At 60.2% G+C, this 15,413-nt stretch overlaps 1 protein-coding gene across 1 annotated transcript in view; it reads left to right on the top strand.

Moving 5' to 3' along the window:
* The first annotated feature begins 13,407 nt into the window (after window positions 1-13,407).
* Window positions 13,408-15,413, top strand: part of GZMA (granzyme A) — a 9,955-nt gene continuing 7,949 nt past the window's right edge. The window contains exon 1 of the mRNA XM_036310825.1: window positions 13,408-13,556. Within this exon, the coding sequence (XP_036166718.1) occupies window positions 13,487-13,556 (70 nt within the window). The 5' untranslated portion in view covers window positions 13,408-13,486. The remainder of the gene's footprint in view (window positions 13,557-15,413) is intronic.

Genomic DNA, 15,413 nt, shown 5'->3' with positions numbered 1-15,413 from the left:
GCTTTTTTGTTGTAAAGAATTAACACTCTCCCCCCTCGGACGCCTGAGCAGACACCGGCGGCCTGCAGCCAGGGCTCTGCGCCGACTCCTGTCCTGGCGCCCCAGGAACCACAGAGAAACGCGCCGAGACATGGCCACCAGGTCGCCGCTAGCACTGTCGGACGCAGAGGCTCCTCCTAAACGAAACCTGCGATCACCCAAGGCCCGGAAATGTCTCCCGAGGGTGGAACCGAGAGCAGGGCCGGACGGGTTCTCGCCGCCGTGCCCGCTGCGGCCGTCACAGCAGCCGCGGGAGGCAGCGCGCACGTCCGTCCGTGATGGGTGAGCGGATGCGGCCGTCCCAGGAGGCGTCCGCAGCGGCAGGAAGGGCGTGGTGCCCGGACCAGCCCTGCAGACACAGGCAAGTAAGAGCAGCCGGACGAGGGGCAGGCGATGGTGTGGTTTCACCTCGTGAACCGCCCAGGACAGGCGCGTTCACAGACAGCGCGCGGCCGCGAGGCCACTGGGCTGGATGGCGGCGATGGTCGCACGACACCGACACCGTGATGTGCCTGATGCCACTGAGTTCCTCACGTAACATGGTCCAAGTGGCAGATTTTACGTGACGTATATTTCCCCACAATGTTGAAAAATGAACGCCAGTGATGTATCCAAAACCATTCGACTGCACATTTTCAAAGGGGGAACCAGAGGCCTGGGCTCACTGATGTGGCTAAGAAAACAGAAATGAGCCAAGGGGGCGGGCGGTGCCAGTGGTCGCAGCGGGCGCAGCAGCCCAGCGGCTGGGAGCGGCCTGGTGGGCGGCCTGGGCCCAGAGCGCAGGGGGGCCGCGGGCAGGATGCTCTGGCCCTTCGTTACCTGGAAACCACCGCAGAGGAGCCCTGGCCTGGCCCATACCTACGGGGCCGCATCACAACCAGGGCCTTTTCCTGGTGGGAACCTCGGAAAAGCCTCTTCCCATGGCCAAACCCTAAAGATCAAAGGGTCAGAGGCTGCAACCGCCCCCTCCCCACCCCACCCCTCCGAGTGTCCTTCCTCTTCCTCGCAGGAGGAAGCCAGGAGCCCCGGCCACACCCACCTCTAGGCCACTCTCCCCTCCGGCCCCGTCTGTTGCGGAAACGCATGGTCGCTGGGTAAAGTGGCCCCGTCCCACCCCACAGCCCGTCCCTGCAGACCAGACACGCACAGTCGCTTCCTGATCAGAGCATCCGTTCCCCTGGGAGCCTAGACACGGGGGGCCACCGGCCTGCAGCCTCTCCCTGCCCCACGGCAGGAGGCAGCCCGCCTCACCCCCAAACATGACTTCCTGCCCATCACCCCCAGTCAGCGCCCTCCTCAGGAAACACCCTGTGGGCCCGAACCTGCTCCCCCTGAGCAGCCCCCGCCCCGGCTCCCCCAGCCCGCCCTCCACGAGCGCCCTCCCCACCCTCGTCCATCCAGCCTCCACGGGGTGCAGCGTGGCCCCTTCACTTCCTTAGTTTTAGTCCTGGTTGTCGAAAGTATACATACGCCCCTTCCTCCCCCACTGACCTCTCCCTTCCCTGCCCCCCCTCCGGCCTTCACTCTATTGCCCGTGTGCAGGACAGAGTCCCGGCCGCTCCTGCTCCAGCCTCACCGGCTCCCGGCTCCCAGGCCCACGCACCTCCGTGACCTCGGGGCGCGGGCGAAGGTCTCCGTGTGCTCCCACGGCGCTTCCCTGGCCCTCACCGAGGGGCCCGCATCGGGCTTCCGGCCCCCGAGCTGTGGGATGATGGCTGCGCTGTTGAGGCCGCCGAGCTGGCGGTTGCTCCAGCCGCGATGGGGAAGGCCGGCCGAGGTCCTTGTTTGGGGCATTTCGAACCTTCTCCGCTGTTTCTCGTTATGAACAAGAACGCAATGGAACTCCTTAAAGCGAAACGTTTATGCGTCTCCACGGCTTTTCAGAAACCACAGGCCTGACTTGCTGGGTCCAAGGTCACGCAGCGTGTAACAGCCACCTCCCTGCCCTGCCTTCCAGAAAGCCAGCGCGCTGGAAGAGCCGCCAACGCGAGAATCTGCGACGACACCGGCTCCTTCTGGTTTCAACTGGTAGCGATCCGCCAGGCAGCCGGGCGCGAGTGCTCGCAGCTGCACTTCCATTGCTGATGGCATGTGTGTGTGTGCGCGTGCGTGTGTGTGTGTGTGCGCGTGTGTGCGCGTGTGTGCGTGTGTGTGCGTGTGTGTGTGCATGTGTGTGCGTGTGCTCCCTCAGAGACTCGGCCATGGCTCGTCAGGGACCCCCTTCCCCACTGGATGCGTTTAGAGATGACGTTTCCAAACGGTTCTATTGGCTGGTGAGGTCTCAGCTGTTTCACGTAAACGGTACTTAAGTGAGAAGGCCTGTGTTCCCGCTGAGCACCCCCCCTCCCAAAGCCAACAAGGACAACGTGGGGCCCCCCTCCTCATGTTCCGAGGGCAGAGCCGCCTACCTCCGTCCTCTCTGCTGTGAGCACACCCGTCCTAAGGGTCTCCAGCCCTTAGGCATCTGTTTCAGGAAAATTATATGGAAAAAAGCTTCCAAACCTCAGGGAAATGACCCGGGGGTGGGGCTGGGGCTGCGGGACGGGGGCGTTGGCCGCCTGCGGTCACTGCCTCCCTCCCCGCGCGGTGCCCGTCGGAAGTCCACCTGAACTTTTTGAATCTTTTTTATGTAAAATAGCAAATGACTATTTTAAGAACTAAGTTTGTATAAACGGTAAGGATTCTAGGTTTAAGTTAAATTGTAAAATAAGCGAAAATATGTTCAAGCATATCTGATTTCAAATATAAAAAAATAAAAATAAATAAGAGCGAGAAAGCTGTCAGAGGAAGAGGGTTTCCGATTTAATTTCTCGCTTTATCACGGGCTCCACGCCTCCCAGCCCCCCAAAGGGAGGAGCGGCCGACCCCAAGGGAAGTGACCTCACCAGCGGGACCAGTGACCACACGTCGCCCAGACGGCGTTTTCCAGTAACAGAGCCTCTGCCGCAGAGAGAGACCCACATCCTCCAGGGCCTGTTTCTGTCGCCCACGCGGCGCCAGGAGCCCCGCTGCCTTCCTCCCTCGCGGCCCTGCCTTCCTCCCGTTGCCGGGGTGAGCCACACGCCCAGAGCTTTCCAGGTTTGCTCACGAGGAAGCCGGGTGCTCACTCGTTAACATCGTGACGAAGGAGAGGGACATCCCAACTTCATCCCACAGACTTCCTTCCGTGCGAGCTCTGTCTCTGCTGCAAAAAGCTACGTTGACTTTTCACAACGAAAATGTACCCAAGTGTCTACAGCAAAACACAGGGAGGCGTTCACCGCACGGTGGCAGGTCTACGGGGAAAACCTTTAAGCCAGCGGTTCTCAACCTCCTGGCCCTTTAAATACGGTTCCTCCTGCTGTGACCCAACCATAAAATCACTTTCGTGGCTACTTCATACCTGTCATGTTGCTGCTGTGATGAGTCGTCATGTAAATATCTGACATGCAGGATGGTCTTAGGCGACCCCCGTGAAAGGGTCATTCGACCCCCAAAGGGGTCGCGGCCCACAGGTTGAGAACCGCTGCTTTAAGCGAAAAACGGACAAGCCCTTTAACCTGGGGGTGTGTAGCTGCCTGTCATCTTGGCTTTGCCGTCACAGAAATACCGCTGAACAGTCATCGCGTCAGATAGGTCTTCAAAGTTGTGGTTTGAGAAGGTGTTTGTGAGTGTCCGTCTCCACGGCAGGGGGTGAGGAGGAAGCAACAGCATCCGGGCAAAACAACCCGATGAATGGATATGGACCCGCCTTTACTAACACCTACAGTTAAGTGTCTATATTTAACTCCTTGATCTCCTGCAGTATCCGTGTGACCAGCCCCGACATACGAGGACACTAAGGCCAGACAAGGAAGGTAACAGCTAGAAAGTAGCAGAGCCAGGATTTGAACCCGGCGCTCATATTCTTAACCACACGCCAGGGTGTCTGAGAGCCCTGATGCCTCCGGAGCTGGGCTTCTCACAGGGGGTCTGTGAGCGCCTCCAGGCCACGGCAGGCACCCGAGGTCTGCGCGCCTCCCACACTGTCAGACGTGCGTCTGTGCTGCTGTAGCCGAGACACCGATATTTCAAACATAAAAATGTGCAGACGCTACTGTGGGAGACAGGGAATCCCGACGGAAGCCTAAGGCTCGAGGACGACGTGGAGCCGGCGGGAACGCCGCTTCCGCACTCAGCCGGGTGTGAGCTCGGGCGAGCTGATTGGGTCAGACGAACGCTTTTCCTAACGGTGACCTGAAAGCCAGTGCCACTATCCCAGGTGCCTGTCTCCGTGTGGGGGTAACAGCAGCCCCTGCCCTCAGAGCCAGGGTCTGGAGCGAGCCACGGATGCTCTCAGCCACGGATGCTCTCAGCCACGGATGCTCTCAGTCACAGACGCTCTCTATTGCAGTGACTACAGTGGTCGGTGTTTTCCTTTGATTTGAATATGACTTACTAAATCAGTGGTTCTCAACCTTGGGTGCACATTAGAATCACCTGGGAATCTTTTTAAAATCCTGATTTCTGGGCCTCATTCCGGAATCAGGATTTTTAAAAGATTCCCAGGTGATTCTAATGTGCAGCCAGGGTTGAGAACCACTGTACTAAACGATCCTTCCAAAAACAATCCGACCTGGGAACAGGCGAGGTTTTTAAGGCCGATGATGCCGGACCAGCCTGAGACTGGGCCTCCCAGCCTGTCGTCGGACGGGAACAGGCAGGAGTGGGGTCAGGAGAGCCGCGTCTCCCCTCTGCGCCGACTCCGTGAGGCTGGGTACGTCTCCCATCTTCCTGGGTTGCTGTGAGCTTTTCGACAAGAGACTCTACAGCCTGCCACCTCCTACTCCCTGGGACAGGCGGGAGCTAGGGTTAGGGGACAGGGGCTGTCAATTCCTGGGGACGAGAGTAAGAATTCAAGACGCTGTTACCCGGAGAATCTACAGTTTTATCACGGACAACTGGAGACGCTGGAAAAAACCTTAACCTGCACAATTACAAGAATAACAACAAGGCAAGTGGGGACTTCGAGAAAGTCGCTGTGCAACAGCCGCCTTTCCAGGGAGCGGCCCAGGTGAGTGTCGAGTCTGGACACAGAGGCGTTTAGACCTGATGCGCGGACCGCGTGCCAGCACTGCCTGTGGCCACCCCGTCCCCTCGGGTCCCCAACCTGCTGCCGGAGCCTGAACCTCCACCTGCCCCCCCTCACTGAAATCTCGGGGTTCTTCGTCTCCTTAGGAAACAGCTTTCCCAAGTCTGAATCCCCTCTGCTCCTCGACTCTACTCCTCAGGCACCCGGCACCCTCAGGCACCCAGCATCCCTAGGCACCCAGCACCCCCAGGCACTGGGCTCCCCCAGGCACTCAGCACCCTCAGGCACTCGGCTCCCCCAGGCACATGCCCGGGTTGTGGCTCGATCATGTCGGGGGGGGGGGGGCCCGGGGAGGGGAGCAGCATCGGCCGTGGAGTATTGAGGGGCCACAGTGACAGGAGCCTCTGACTGCTGCCTCCCTCCCTGACAGGGCGCCCGCCTTCCCCACGGAGCCGTCCATTGCCCAGAGCGGCTGGTAAGGTGAGAGGTCACTCCGGTTGCGTTTTCAGTTTTTCCAGAATCCCGCGAGGAGCTCATAGGAGGAAAGGACAGGCCGTGGTCCCACAGACCCCACATGGCCCTGATCAGAGAGAACGGGGTGCTGACGGCCGCTCACTGCGCCCTGGGAGTCAGTGGGCTCCTCCCAGCCTCCGGTGATGGGCGACCGACCGGGAGGAGCGGGGTGGGAATGACTGAACTCCAAAACCCAAACTCCTGTCATCACCGCAGCGTGATGTGTGCGGTGGGAGGGGCGGTGACGACCTTCCTGTGAAGTACGTCCGTGACGGAGGAACCGTGCTCGGCCCTCGGACACAGTGAGCTGGAGGAGGAGGAGGGGCGGAGCTGTTATTACTTCCTCCGGACACGGCCTGCGAGGCCCGTGCGCTCGGTCCCGGGGGACCTCTGCTCAGGGAGGGTCCCTCATCCTCAGGATCATGCTCAGGGCACCCTTTAACCGCCACCTTCGGATGGCCCCCCGCCTTCCCCACAATGGCCTCTCCCTAACCCTGTCCCCCATCCCACTGCCTCCCCGGTAGCCGGGATGTGGCGCTGTTATCATCAATCCGACAGGTGAGGGCACTGAGGCATAGGAAGTTGTTTACCTGCCCCTCAGCTGTCGGTGGGCGAGTCTGGCTGCGGCCGGGGCCATCTGACCCCCAGCTCCTGAGCGTCCGGCCTCTCAGAGGGACAAGGACAGGTGTGACCAGGGCTGGGCTGGGCTGGGACTCCTGGTGCGTAAGTGGTTTGCAAGGTCAGAGAAAATGTGAAGTGGGAGCTGATGAATCTGAGAGACACCAGTTAGCCTTTAAATAAGGAAAGAAAGAAAGAGTGTGTGAGCGAATACGTGAATGAATAAGCCCTGGCCGGTGTGGCCCAGTGGCTAGAGCCTCAGCCAGTGAACTGAAGGGTCCTGGTTCAATTCCCGTCAGGGCACATGCCCGGGCTGCAGGCTCAATCCCCAGTGGGGGGCGTGCAGGAAGCAGCTGATCCATGATTCTCTCTCATCACTGATGTTTCTGTCTCTCCCTCTCCCTTCCTGTCTGAAATCAATAAAGACTTATTTATTTAAATGAATGAGTGAGTAAAAAGATGAGCAAACGCTTCGGGGAAGCGGCCCTATTGAAAACATGCCTGTCTGTCCCGGGGGATTCTGGGAGGCCCCGGTATGTGCTGGCCCTTCCAGAGGCAGCACTTCCTGTGGGGAGTGTGCCGCCGTCAGAAGCATCTACACGCTCCTTACAGAAAACTCCGGAGCCGGATGGCGCAGACCGTGGGAGAGCCGCCTGCCGCGTGAAGCAGCGCCCGCCCGTCGGAGCACAGGGAGCCGGTCCCCTCCGTGACGAGCCGACGCTCAGCACCGGGCCCTCCGTCGATGGCCAGAGCTGCCCCTGAGCAAAGGTCCCCCGTGCCACGACCTCGCTCTGCGCGGGGCTTGAGGACCATCCCTTCCTGTCCATCTCCCAAAGGCGGCCAATCTCAGGATAGATGGTCTTTATCCTCCAATGGAGCCTCCCCGTGGCCTTCAAACCCGGAGCCTGGCATTCTACCCGACGTGGGGGCGAGGGGAGAGGCGGAGGGATTGTCGCTTCCTCCTGAGCCGCCTTACGGTTCCGCTTCCACAGGACTCTGCGTGGTAAGGACCGTGAGGGGCGTCCAGTGTGCGCGGACGACACGGGGGAGGTTGGAACTTGAGGGCAGGGGTCGCTCAGAGTACGGCTCCCTTTGGCGACCGTCAGTGGGCGAAGGCTCCGGGCACCGCGAGTCCCTGACCAGCCCGGACCTGATGTGTGCTGGCCTCGGCCGGTCAGTTCACGCTCACGAGCCTGCTACTCCTCATGACGGGGTGAGGGACGAGAAGACGGCCTGTCTACCGCCTCCCGTCTGCAGCCCCGCCCACCTGTAGCTCATCTGTGCGTTATGCTCTTTCTCCAAACTGCTGATTTATGATAAACTCGTTCTCTAACAATCCTGACTGACGCCCCCGTTTTAACTCCCCAAACGTTTCCCGGGGGCCCCCCACGTGCCAGGCGTTAGGCCAGCGCCGTCAATGCCACAACACGACCACGGCCCTCACCAAGCTGAGTCCAGTGGGGACCAGAAGCCACAAGTGAGAGGACGTGACGTCAGCGCCGTGGACTCTCCACGAGGCTGCCCACGGGGCTCAGAAGGCGATGCCGCGGGTGAGCAATCGTCCACACCCCCACCAGCACCACAGTCCGCACTAGAGTCGGCCTTGGCCCGTCCCAGGTCAGGTTCCCGGCTGGGAGGACCCAGGCCCCACAGCCTGTGGGAGGCCCTGGGCTGCCAGGCAGACGCCAGCTCCGTCCCTGAGCGTGTCAGGCCTGGAGCAGGGAGTCAGCCACGCCTCCACACTCCCATCTGTGAAATGGGTGTCACATCTAAATATAAAACGGGTCTAAAAAGAGGCGCCCCCAGAACTTGAAGTTCAGGGCTGTCCTTCACCCCTAGGACGGCCCTCATCAAAAAACAGGCAATAGCATGAGCCTCACTCGCGGCGGGTGGGAACAGGAGATGGCGCAGGCTGTGGAAGACAGCCAGGCAGCTCCTCCGAAGACCAGACATGGTGTTCACGGACCCAGCAGTGCCGCTCCGACAAACGGAAGCACATGTCCTCACTAAACGTGCGCATCCACGTTCCAGCAGCGTCGTTTACAGCAACAGAGACGTAGAAACAGCCGGGTGCCTCCGACGGGTGGATACGTAAGGAGAGCACGACAGGCCAGGGGGCGCAAGGGCATCGGCCATAACGAGCAGCGAGACACGGAGCGAGGCTGCCCTGGAGCCGTGGGCCTGGCCGGACCATGAACATGCTGTGGGAGTGAAGGCAGCCAGACCAAAGTCCCCGGGAGCGTCCAGATGGGCAAACCCCGGACAGAATGCACATGAGTGGTGGCCTGGCAGAGGGACGGGGGGCGCGGGCTGGTGGGCAGGGGGTTCTGTTTTGGAGGGAGGGAGAGCTTCAAGACTTAGGTAGCGGTTGTGGGTGCACCGCCTGTGAGTATACTGAACACACTGCCCTGTGCACGTTGAAGTGGTGAATGCTATGGAAAGGGAGGAATTATATTTCAATGTTTCTAAAGAGCTGTCCTCCCCCTAAACTGAAACTAGCACCTTTAAACGGCGCCCCACAGGGCGGAGTCTGCAGGGCCCCTGAAGGGCTGGAGGCAGAGCGGCCAGGGTCTCCAAGGGCGTCTGTCCGGGAAGGACCTCGGAAAGCACTCCCTGTCGGAGCCCCTCTCTCGCCCGCAGGCCTCAGAAAGGAGGCTGTGGGGAGGCCACCCCGCTGCTGCGAGGAGGGAAGTGATGAGTCACTGTCGGTGCGAATGGCACACAGATGCTGCGGTTCTGGGGCCTGGCTGCCTCCCCGCCCCCCCGCCCCCCCCCCGCCCCCCGTGGGACATCGATGGACCGGCCTGTGCAGGTGAGAGGCCTTAGCAGGGGCCTCGCCAGCGTCAGCCTCCGCTCCTTCCCTCCTGCTCCTTCCCTCGCTCGCCCTCTGGTTTAAAAGTCAGTAGAAGCAGACGTGCCTGAAGGAGCACCTCCCCCCGTCAGTCGGGTGGACAGGGAGGACGGGAGGGAGAGGCGGCCATTCCCGATGGCAACCCAAGAAAAAGAAAAGACACAGACCAGCGAAACGATTTGCAAATGACATGTCTGACGAGGGGCTCGACCCAAACACACAAGGAGCACTCCCCCTCGACAATAAAGAGACAAACCAACTAAAAGCAGGCAACACGCTTGAAAGGCATTTCTCCAAAGAAGATAAGTGAACGTCTAGTAAATGCATGAAAAGAGGCACATCACCAGTCGTGAGGGAACGCAGCTCAGTGCTTACGGCTCTTTGAACGTGTCTGGCGGGTCTCCCCGGCTTTGCTGGAAAAAGGAAAATAAAGTAATGCAATTCAAAACCACCGTAAGAGACTACGTCCCACCACCAGTATACCAGTGACTTAAAAATAATAATCAGTAACAATACTGGCAACGAGGCAGGACGTCGGGGCCTTCGCGTGTGTTTAGGGGAGTGTGGTGCAGTGCGGCCACTTTGGAAAACTGTTAGAAGTTCCTCACAACGGCAGACAGACTTCCCCTGGGACCCAGTGATCCTACTCCTCGGTCATATGCCAAAAAACTGAAAACACATTTCCACCCAAAAAACATTGATACTCCTTTATTTTTTTATTTTATTTTTAAATATATATTTTTTATTGATTTCAGAGAAGAAGGGAGAGGGAGAGAGAGATAGAAACATCAATGATGAGAGAGACTCACTGATCGTCTGGGGATTGAGCCCAAAACCCAGGCATGTGCCCTTGACCGGAATCGAACCTGGGACCCTTCCCTCCGCAGGCCGACGCTCTATCCACTGAGCCAAACCAGCCAGGGCCAAAAAGCGTGTACATAAATGTTACAGCTGCATATCTATAACAGTAGGAAGTAGAAACAGCCCAAATGCTCATCCCCTGATGAATGGCTAAATAAATGTGGTGGTACATTCAGATGATGAAATATTTCACATCAAAAAGGACTAGCGTGCCCGGCCGGCGTGGCTCAGTGGTGGAGCGTCAACCTAGGAACCAGGAGGTCACAGTTCTATTCCCGGTCAGGGCACATGCCTGGTTTGCGGGCACATCCCCAGTAGGGGGTGTGCAGGAGGCAGCCAATCAATGATCCTTTCTCACCAGTGATGTTTCTGTCTCTCTCTCCCTCTCCCTTTCTCTCTGAAATCAATAAAATATCTTTTTAAAAAAAGGGGGGGGGCCTAATGAGTTTGGCTCAGTAGATAGAGCATCGGCCTGCAGACTGAACGGTCCCAGGTTCGATTCTGGTCAAGGGCATGTATCTTGGTTGTGGGCACATCCCCAGTAGGGGGTGTGCAGGAGGCAGCTGATGGATGTTTCTCTCTCATCGATGTTTCTAACTCTCTATCCCTCCCCATTCCTCTCTGTAAAAAAAATCAATAAAATATATATATTTTTTAAAAAAGGACTGAAGTACTGACCCATGCTACATGAACCTCAAACGCCTGTGCTAAATGGAAGGAGCCGGTGAGAGAAGACCACACGTTATACAATTCCACGTAAGGAAATGCTCAGAATAGACGCCTCGATGGAGACAGCGTGGGTGAGTGGCTGTCCAGGGCAGGGGAGTGGGGCAGGGAGGTCACGGAGTGACAGGGCTGCCTTGGGAAATGATGAGAATGTTCTAGAATTAACCATGAGGTGGCTGCACACCTAGGGAAGGATATGCTCACCGTCCACATGATGGGGGCAGAGCAACCACAGTCACAGGAAAAGAAACAGACCGTCCAGTTTCCTTAGAGGTTTTCGGTGACTGTGGCCGTGAGCATTCGATTCCCTCTGAGGCCGCACTACCACGGCTCACCCTCGCCCTCGGCCCTGGCGGGAGTGCCCTGACGCACCAGCAACCCCGGGAAAAGGAAAGCCGGGGCTCGGCGCCCCCCGGGCGTGATTTCTGGGAAAGTCACCCCGAGTCTGAAGTCATCGGGGTGTTAACCCCGGGGTGGGCACACACCCACGTCCTGACGGGACACGGACCACAGGCCATGATAGCATCGCTCCTCGGCTCCGGGAAAGAGCAAAGACGTCGATTGCTCACAGGAAGCGGGATGCCGTGCCTTCAGGTCCGAGGCTGAGCCACCCCAGGCGGGAGCCCAGTGTCAGAACTAAATAGCCAGGTCGCCCTAACCAGTGTGGCCCAGTGGATAGGGCGTCGGCCTGCAGACTGTAGGGTCCCGGGTTCAATTCCAGTCAAGGGCATGTACCTGGGTTGCAGGCACATCCCCAGTAGGAGGTATGCAGGAGGCAGCTGGTCGATGTTTCTAACTCTCTATCCCTCTCCCTTCCTCTCTGTAAAAAAAAATCAATAAAATATATTTTTTTAAAATAGCCGTGTCTCACCCCTGTTCTCCTTCAGCTAAATCCAGAAGGAAGGAGGACGGGAGGAAAGGAAGGGAGGGAGGGAGGGGAGGAGAGAGGAAGGGGTGGAGGGAGGGGGGAGACAGGTGCGTCCGAGTCTCTGTCATAGGCAGTTGGACGGACTTGAGCAGAGCAGAGGCGATGGGCCAGGTACCAGGGTCTCCAGGCGGAAAGCCCGATGCCCAGCCAGGGACCGAGCTGGGAAAGCAAGGACCTCGCCCAGGGTGACCTTCCCCCCAGGATTGCGCTGGCCGTGCGGTTGGACCCCTGACCTCTCCTCCCTGGAGGCAACATCTGGGCCTCAGAGGTGTCTCAGCCCCAGGCCCGGGAAAGCAGCAGCACCAGACCAGTGATGCCACGGCTGCTGCAGGACCCGCCACACTGACCCATGGTCCTGCCCTCCACTCAGCACCGGCCACTCGGGGAGACCAGGACCCCTGGGAGCGGATGGACACTCTGCTGAGCTCATCCCCTAAGACCCCCCAAACTCACAGCCTTTAAAGCCCTCAGGGCAGAGGGCTGGCCCACACTCCCTCCAGGGAGCTCTCGGTGCCATCCCCCTCTCTCCTCCCCCACGGGCAGGCATCTGCTAACCTCTGAGGGGCCCCAGGAGACTTGCCACCAGGGGAGCCGTGGGCAGCGGCAGCCTGTCCTGGCTGAGCCCTGAGCCTGTCCCCCAGGCCCTCTGTTCTCGGGCTTCCCAGTGAACTGAGAAGCCGGCCTGGGCTCTCTGTGGCTTCTCCTAGGCCCGTGGTCGGCAAACTGTGGCTCCAGAGCCACATGCGGCTCTTTGGCCCCTTGAGTGTGGCTCTTCCACAAAATACCGACTTCTGCACATGGGCCACGAAGTTTCAATTGCATTGTACATGCGCACCCAGAAGAGCCACACTCAAGGGGCCAAAGAGCCGCATGCGGCTTGTGAGCTGCAGTTTGCCAACCACTGTCCTAGGCCAGTGGTTCTCAACCTTGGCTGCACATTAGAATCACCTGGGAATCTTTTTAAAATCCTGATTTCTGGGCGTCATCCTCTTTTAAAAAGATTCCCAGGTGATTTTAACTGCAGCCAAGGTTGAGAACCCCTGTCCTAGGCCCTCCTGCCTCGCTGTCCCGGCTTTAACAGGCAGCGCACCTGGGCACCTGCCTTCACAGGAAGCACCGGCCACCTGATGTGCTCGCCACGGCCAGTGCACTCCCGCCCGCTGTGCGCACCTGTCTCCTGGCTGAAATCCCTCCCTCGAGAGGCCAAGCACCGGGTCCTGTCGTCTTGCCGGTCACGGGTCTAAAGCTGTGAAGTCCGTCCGTCGGGGGGAGCACCATCCGAGGTCTGCGAAGAGCCCGGCCCCTCCCTCCAGCAGCTCCTGCCCACACCTGCCTCAGGCCTCAGGCCTCAGGCCCCAGGCCCCAGGCCCCAGGCCCCAGGCCCCAGGCAGCGCACAGCTGTCCCGGACGAAGCGGGAGGGGAGTCCAGGCAGGAGCTTGCGGACAAACAAGGCACCGCCTGGCCCAGGCCCTGTGGCTCCTTCCAGAACCCAGAGATGACCAGGAAGAAGTCTGGTCAGTGACCACGTGTGCGGACAGCTTTTAAAGCTCTAACGTGAGCCGTCACGAGAGCTCCCACTCCATTCGTGGGTGTGGAGGACAGTGTTGCTGATGCGGGAAGCTGGGCCCCTCTGATCAGGGGACACGCAGGCCTTCCTAGGGGTGTGCTCCCTTCTGAGGCCCGCGCGGCCCCCGCCCGCCCCCCCCCCCCCGCCCCCCAGCCCAGCAGGCATAAGCCACTGCCGCAGAGCTGTTCTCACTTCTGGTGTTTCACTTCCTAGGGCTCAACTCTGAAACTTAGAGAAAGAGAGAGAGAGAAAGCCACATCCTCTGAGCGCAGTATAAAGAGGGTCGGTCGAGGACGGAGAACAGATCCCACCGACCTGGCTGGTTGGGCAGCATGAGGGGCTCCCGGGCGGCTCTGGCCTCCGCTCTCTCCGCGGCCACCTTTCTCCTGCTCCTTCCCGGAGGTAAGACGGGTCCCTGTCGGGTCCATGACCACCCGGAGCAGGCCGGTTCCCCCCAGCCCCGCACTCTGCCGGGGGCTGTGCATGTCTGTGCGAGAAGGAAAAGCGTCCTCGTTCTTCTGCACAATTTCTTCGCAAAAAGCAGCTCGCTGCTGCCCCGTAAACTGCCCGCGAGGACGCGTGGAACTGTCGGCAGCCCCTGGGGGAGGAGCACGCAGCGCCTCCCGGGAAGGGCCGCGGCCTCTGCCTCTCTTGCTACAGAAATGCAGGCGGTTTAAGGAGTTAACAGGCGCAGGACCCACACCTGCAGCAAATCAGGGATGAGCAGGGTCATAGTCGCATGGCTGGTGGCTCACTGGGTAGAGCATCGGCCCAAGCACCGAAGGGTCACAGGTTCGATTCCTGGTCAAGGGCAGGTACCTAGCGGGGTTGCTGGTTCGATCCCTGGCCCCAGGGTGCGAGCGGGAGGCAACCAATTGATCTCCCCTCCTCCTCCTCTTCCTCCTCCTCCTCTTCCTTCCTCTTCCTTCCTCTTCCTTCTCTTCCTTCCTCCTCCTCCCTCTTCCCTTCCACTCTTTAAGAATCAATGGAAAATTTCTTTCATGATCTCTCCGGGCTAGTGTATCCTTGGACCCTGGACACGGGGAGCTGTCTTGTGCGTCGAGCGGATTCGTGGCTGTGCTGGGACGCGCCTGCTCTGTGCATCAGCGTGAAGCCCCGGGGAACCACGCTCTCTCTGGGGGTTAGATGGCCCTGGGCGGCTGATTTTCCCTAAACCTTTTCCCTAAACCTTCTGGGGGGCAGGGCTCCAGGCCGGGCTGGCCTCCTGGGCAAGTGAGGGGCAGCGTGGGCTTCCCAGCGTCACGCCGTGGAGGGGGAGTGGGGGCAGCGGCTGGGGGTACAACAGCCTTCTCCCCCGAAATCCCCAAGGAATCTCTCTGGTGCATCTTGCACCTGAAACTGAGAATTTCTTAAAATGCACCGTCGCAGGTCATTTGGGATAAAAGGGAGGGCACGGTGTCGGCTTGGCCCAGTAGGAGGCTGTGTGGGCGCGTCAGGTTCTCACATGGTGAACGAGAGCAGGTAGAACTCCGTCCTAGCTGTTCTTCAGAGGAAAGGGCCCCCAGCCCCCAGGCACCCGGCCCCCCAGCCCCTCAGGGCCCCCAGGCACCCCAGCCCCCAGGCACCCCTGCCCCCAGGCACCCCAGCCCCCAGGCACCCCTACCCCAGGCACCCAGCCCCCAGGCACCCCAGCCCCCCAGGCACCCCTGCCCTCAGGCACCCAGCCCCAAGGCACCCCGGCCCCCAGGCACCCAGCCCCCCAGGCACCCCTGCCCCCAGGCACCCAACCCCCAGGCACCCCAGCCCCCCCAGGCACCCCTGCCCCCAGGCACCCAGCCCCCCAGGCACCCAGCCCCTAGGCACCCATGCCCCCAGGCACCCAGCCCCCCAGGCACCCAGCCCCCAGGCACCCCTGCCCCCAGCCCCCCAGCCCCCAGGCACCCCTGCCCCCAGGCACCCAGCCCCCCCAGGCACCCCAGCCCCCCAGGCACCCCTGCCCCTCTGCTCCACTCCATGTCCTGCCATCAGAGAGCAATGTGGGCCCCGCGAGGCTCAGGCCAGCGAGGCTCAGGCCAGTGAGGCTCAGGCCAGCGAGGCAGGGCTGGCGATGAGAGATGAGACTGAGCCCCACAGGCGGAACCCTCCGGAGGCTTCTAAATCCTGAGCCCCTGCCCGGCCCCAGCGGTTCCCACCGATTTTGCCTCTGGGTGGGGACCAGGAGCGGCTAGTGTTGAAGCCGCCCCATCTGTCTAAGGCCGCCCTGCAGGGGTGGGTGGTGGGTGCGTGGCCTTCCTCTGA

This window comes from Myotis myotis, unplaced genomic scaffold (genome assembly GCF_014108235.1).
Source record: "Myotis myotis isolate mMyoMyo1 unplaced genomic scaffold, mMyoMyo1.p scaffold_m19_p_5, whole genome shotgun sequence".
Lineage (NCBI taxonomy): Eukaryota > Metazoa > Chordata > Mammalia > Chiroptera > Vespertilionidae > Myotis > Myotis myotis.
Note: the sequence above shows the minus strand (reverse complement) of the source record. Positions and strands in the feature narration are given on the sequence as shown.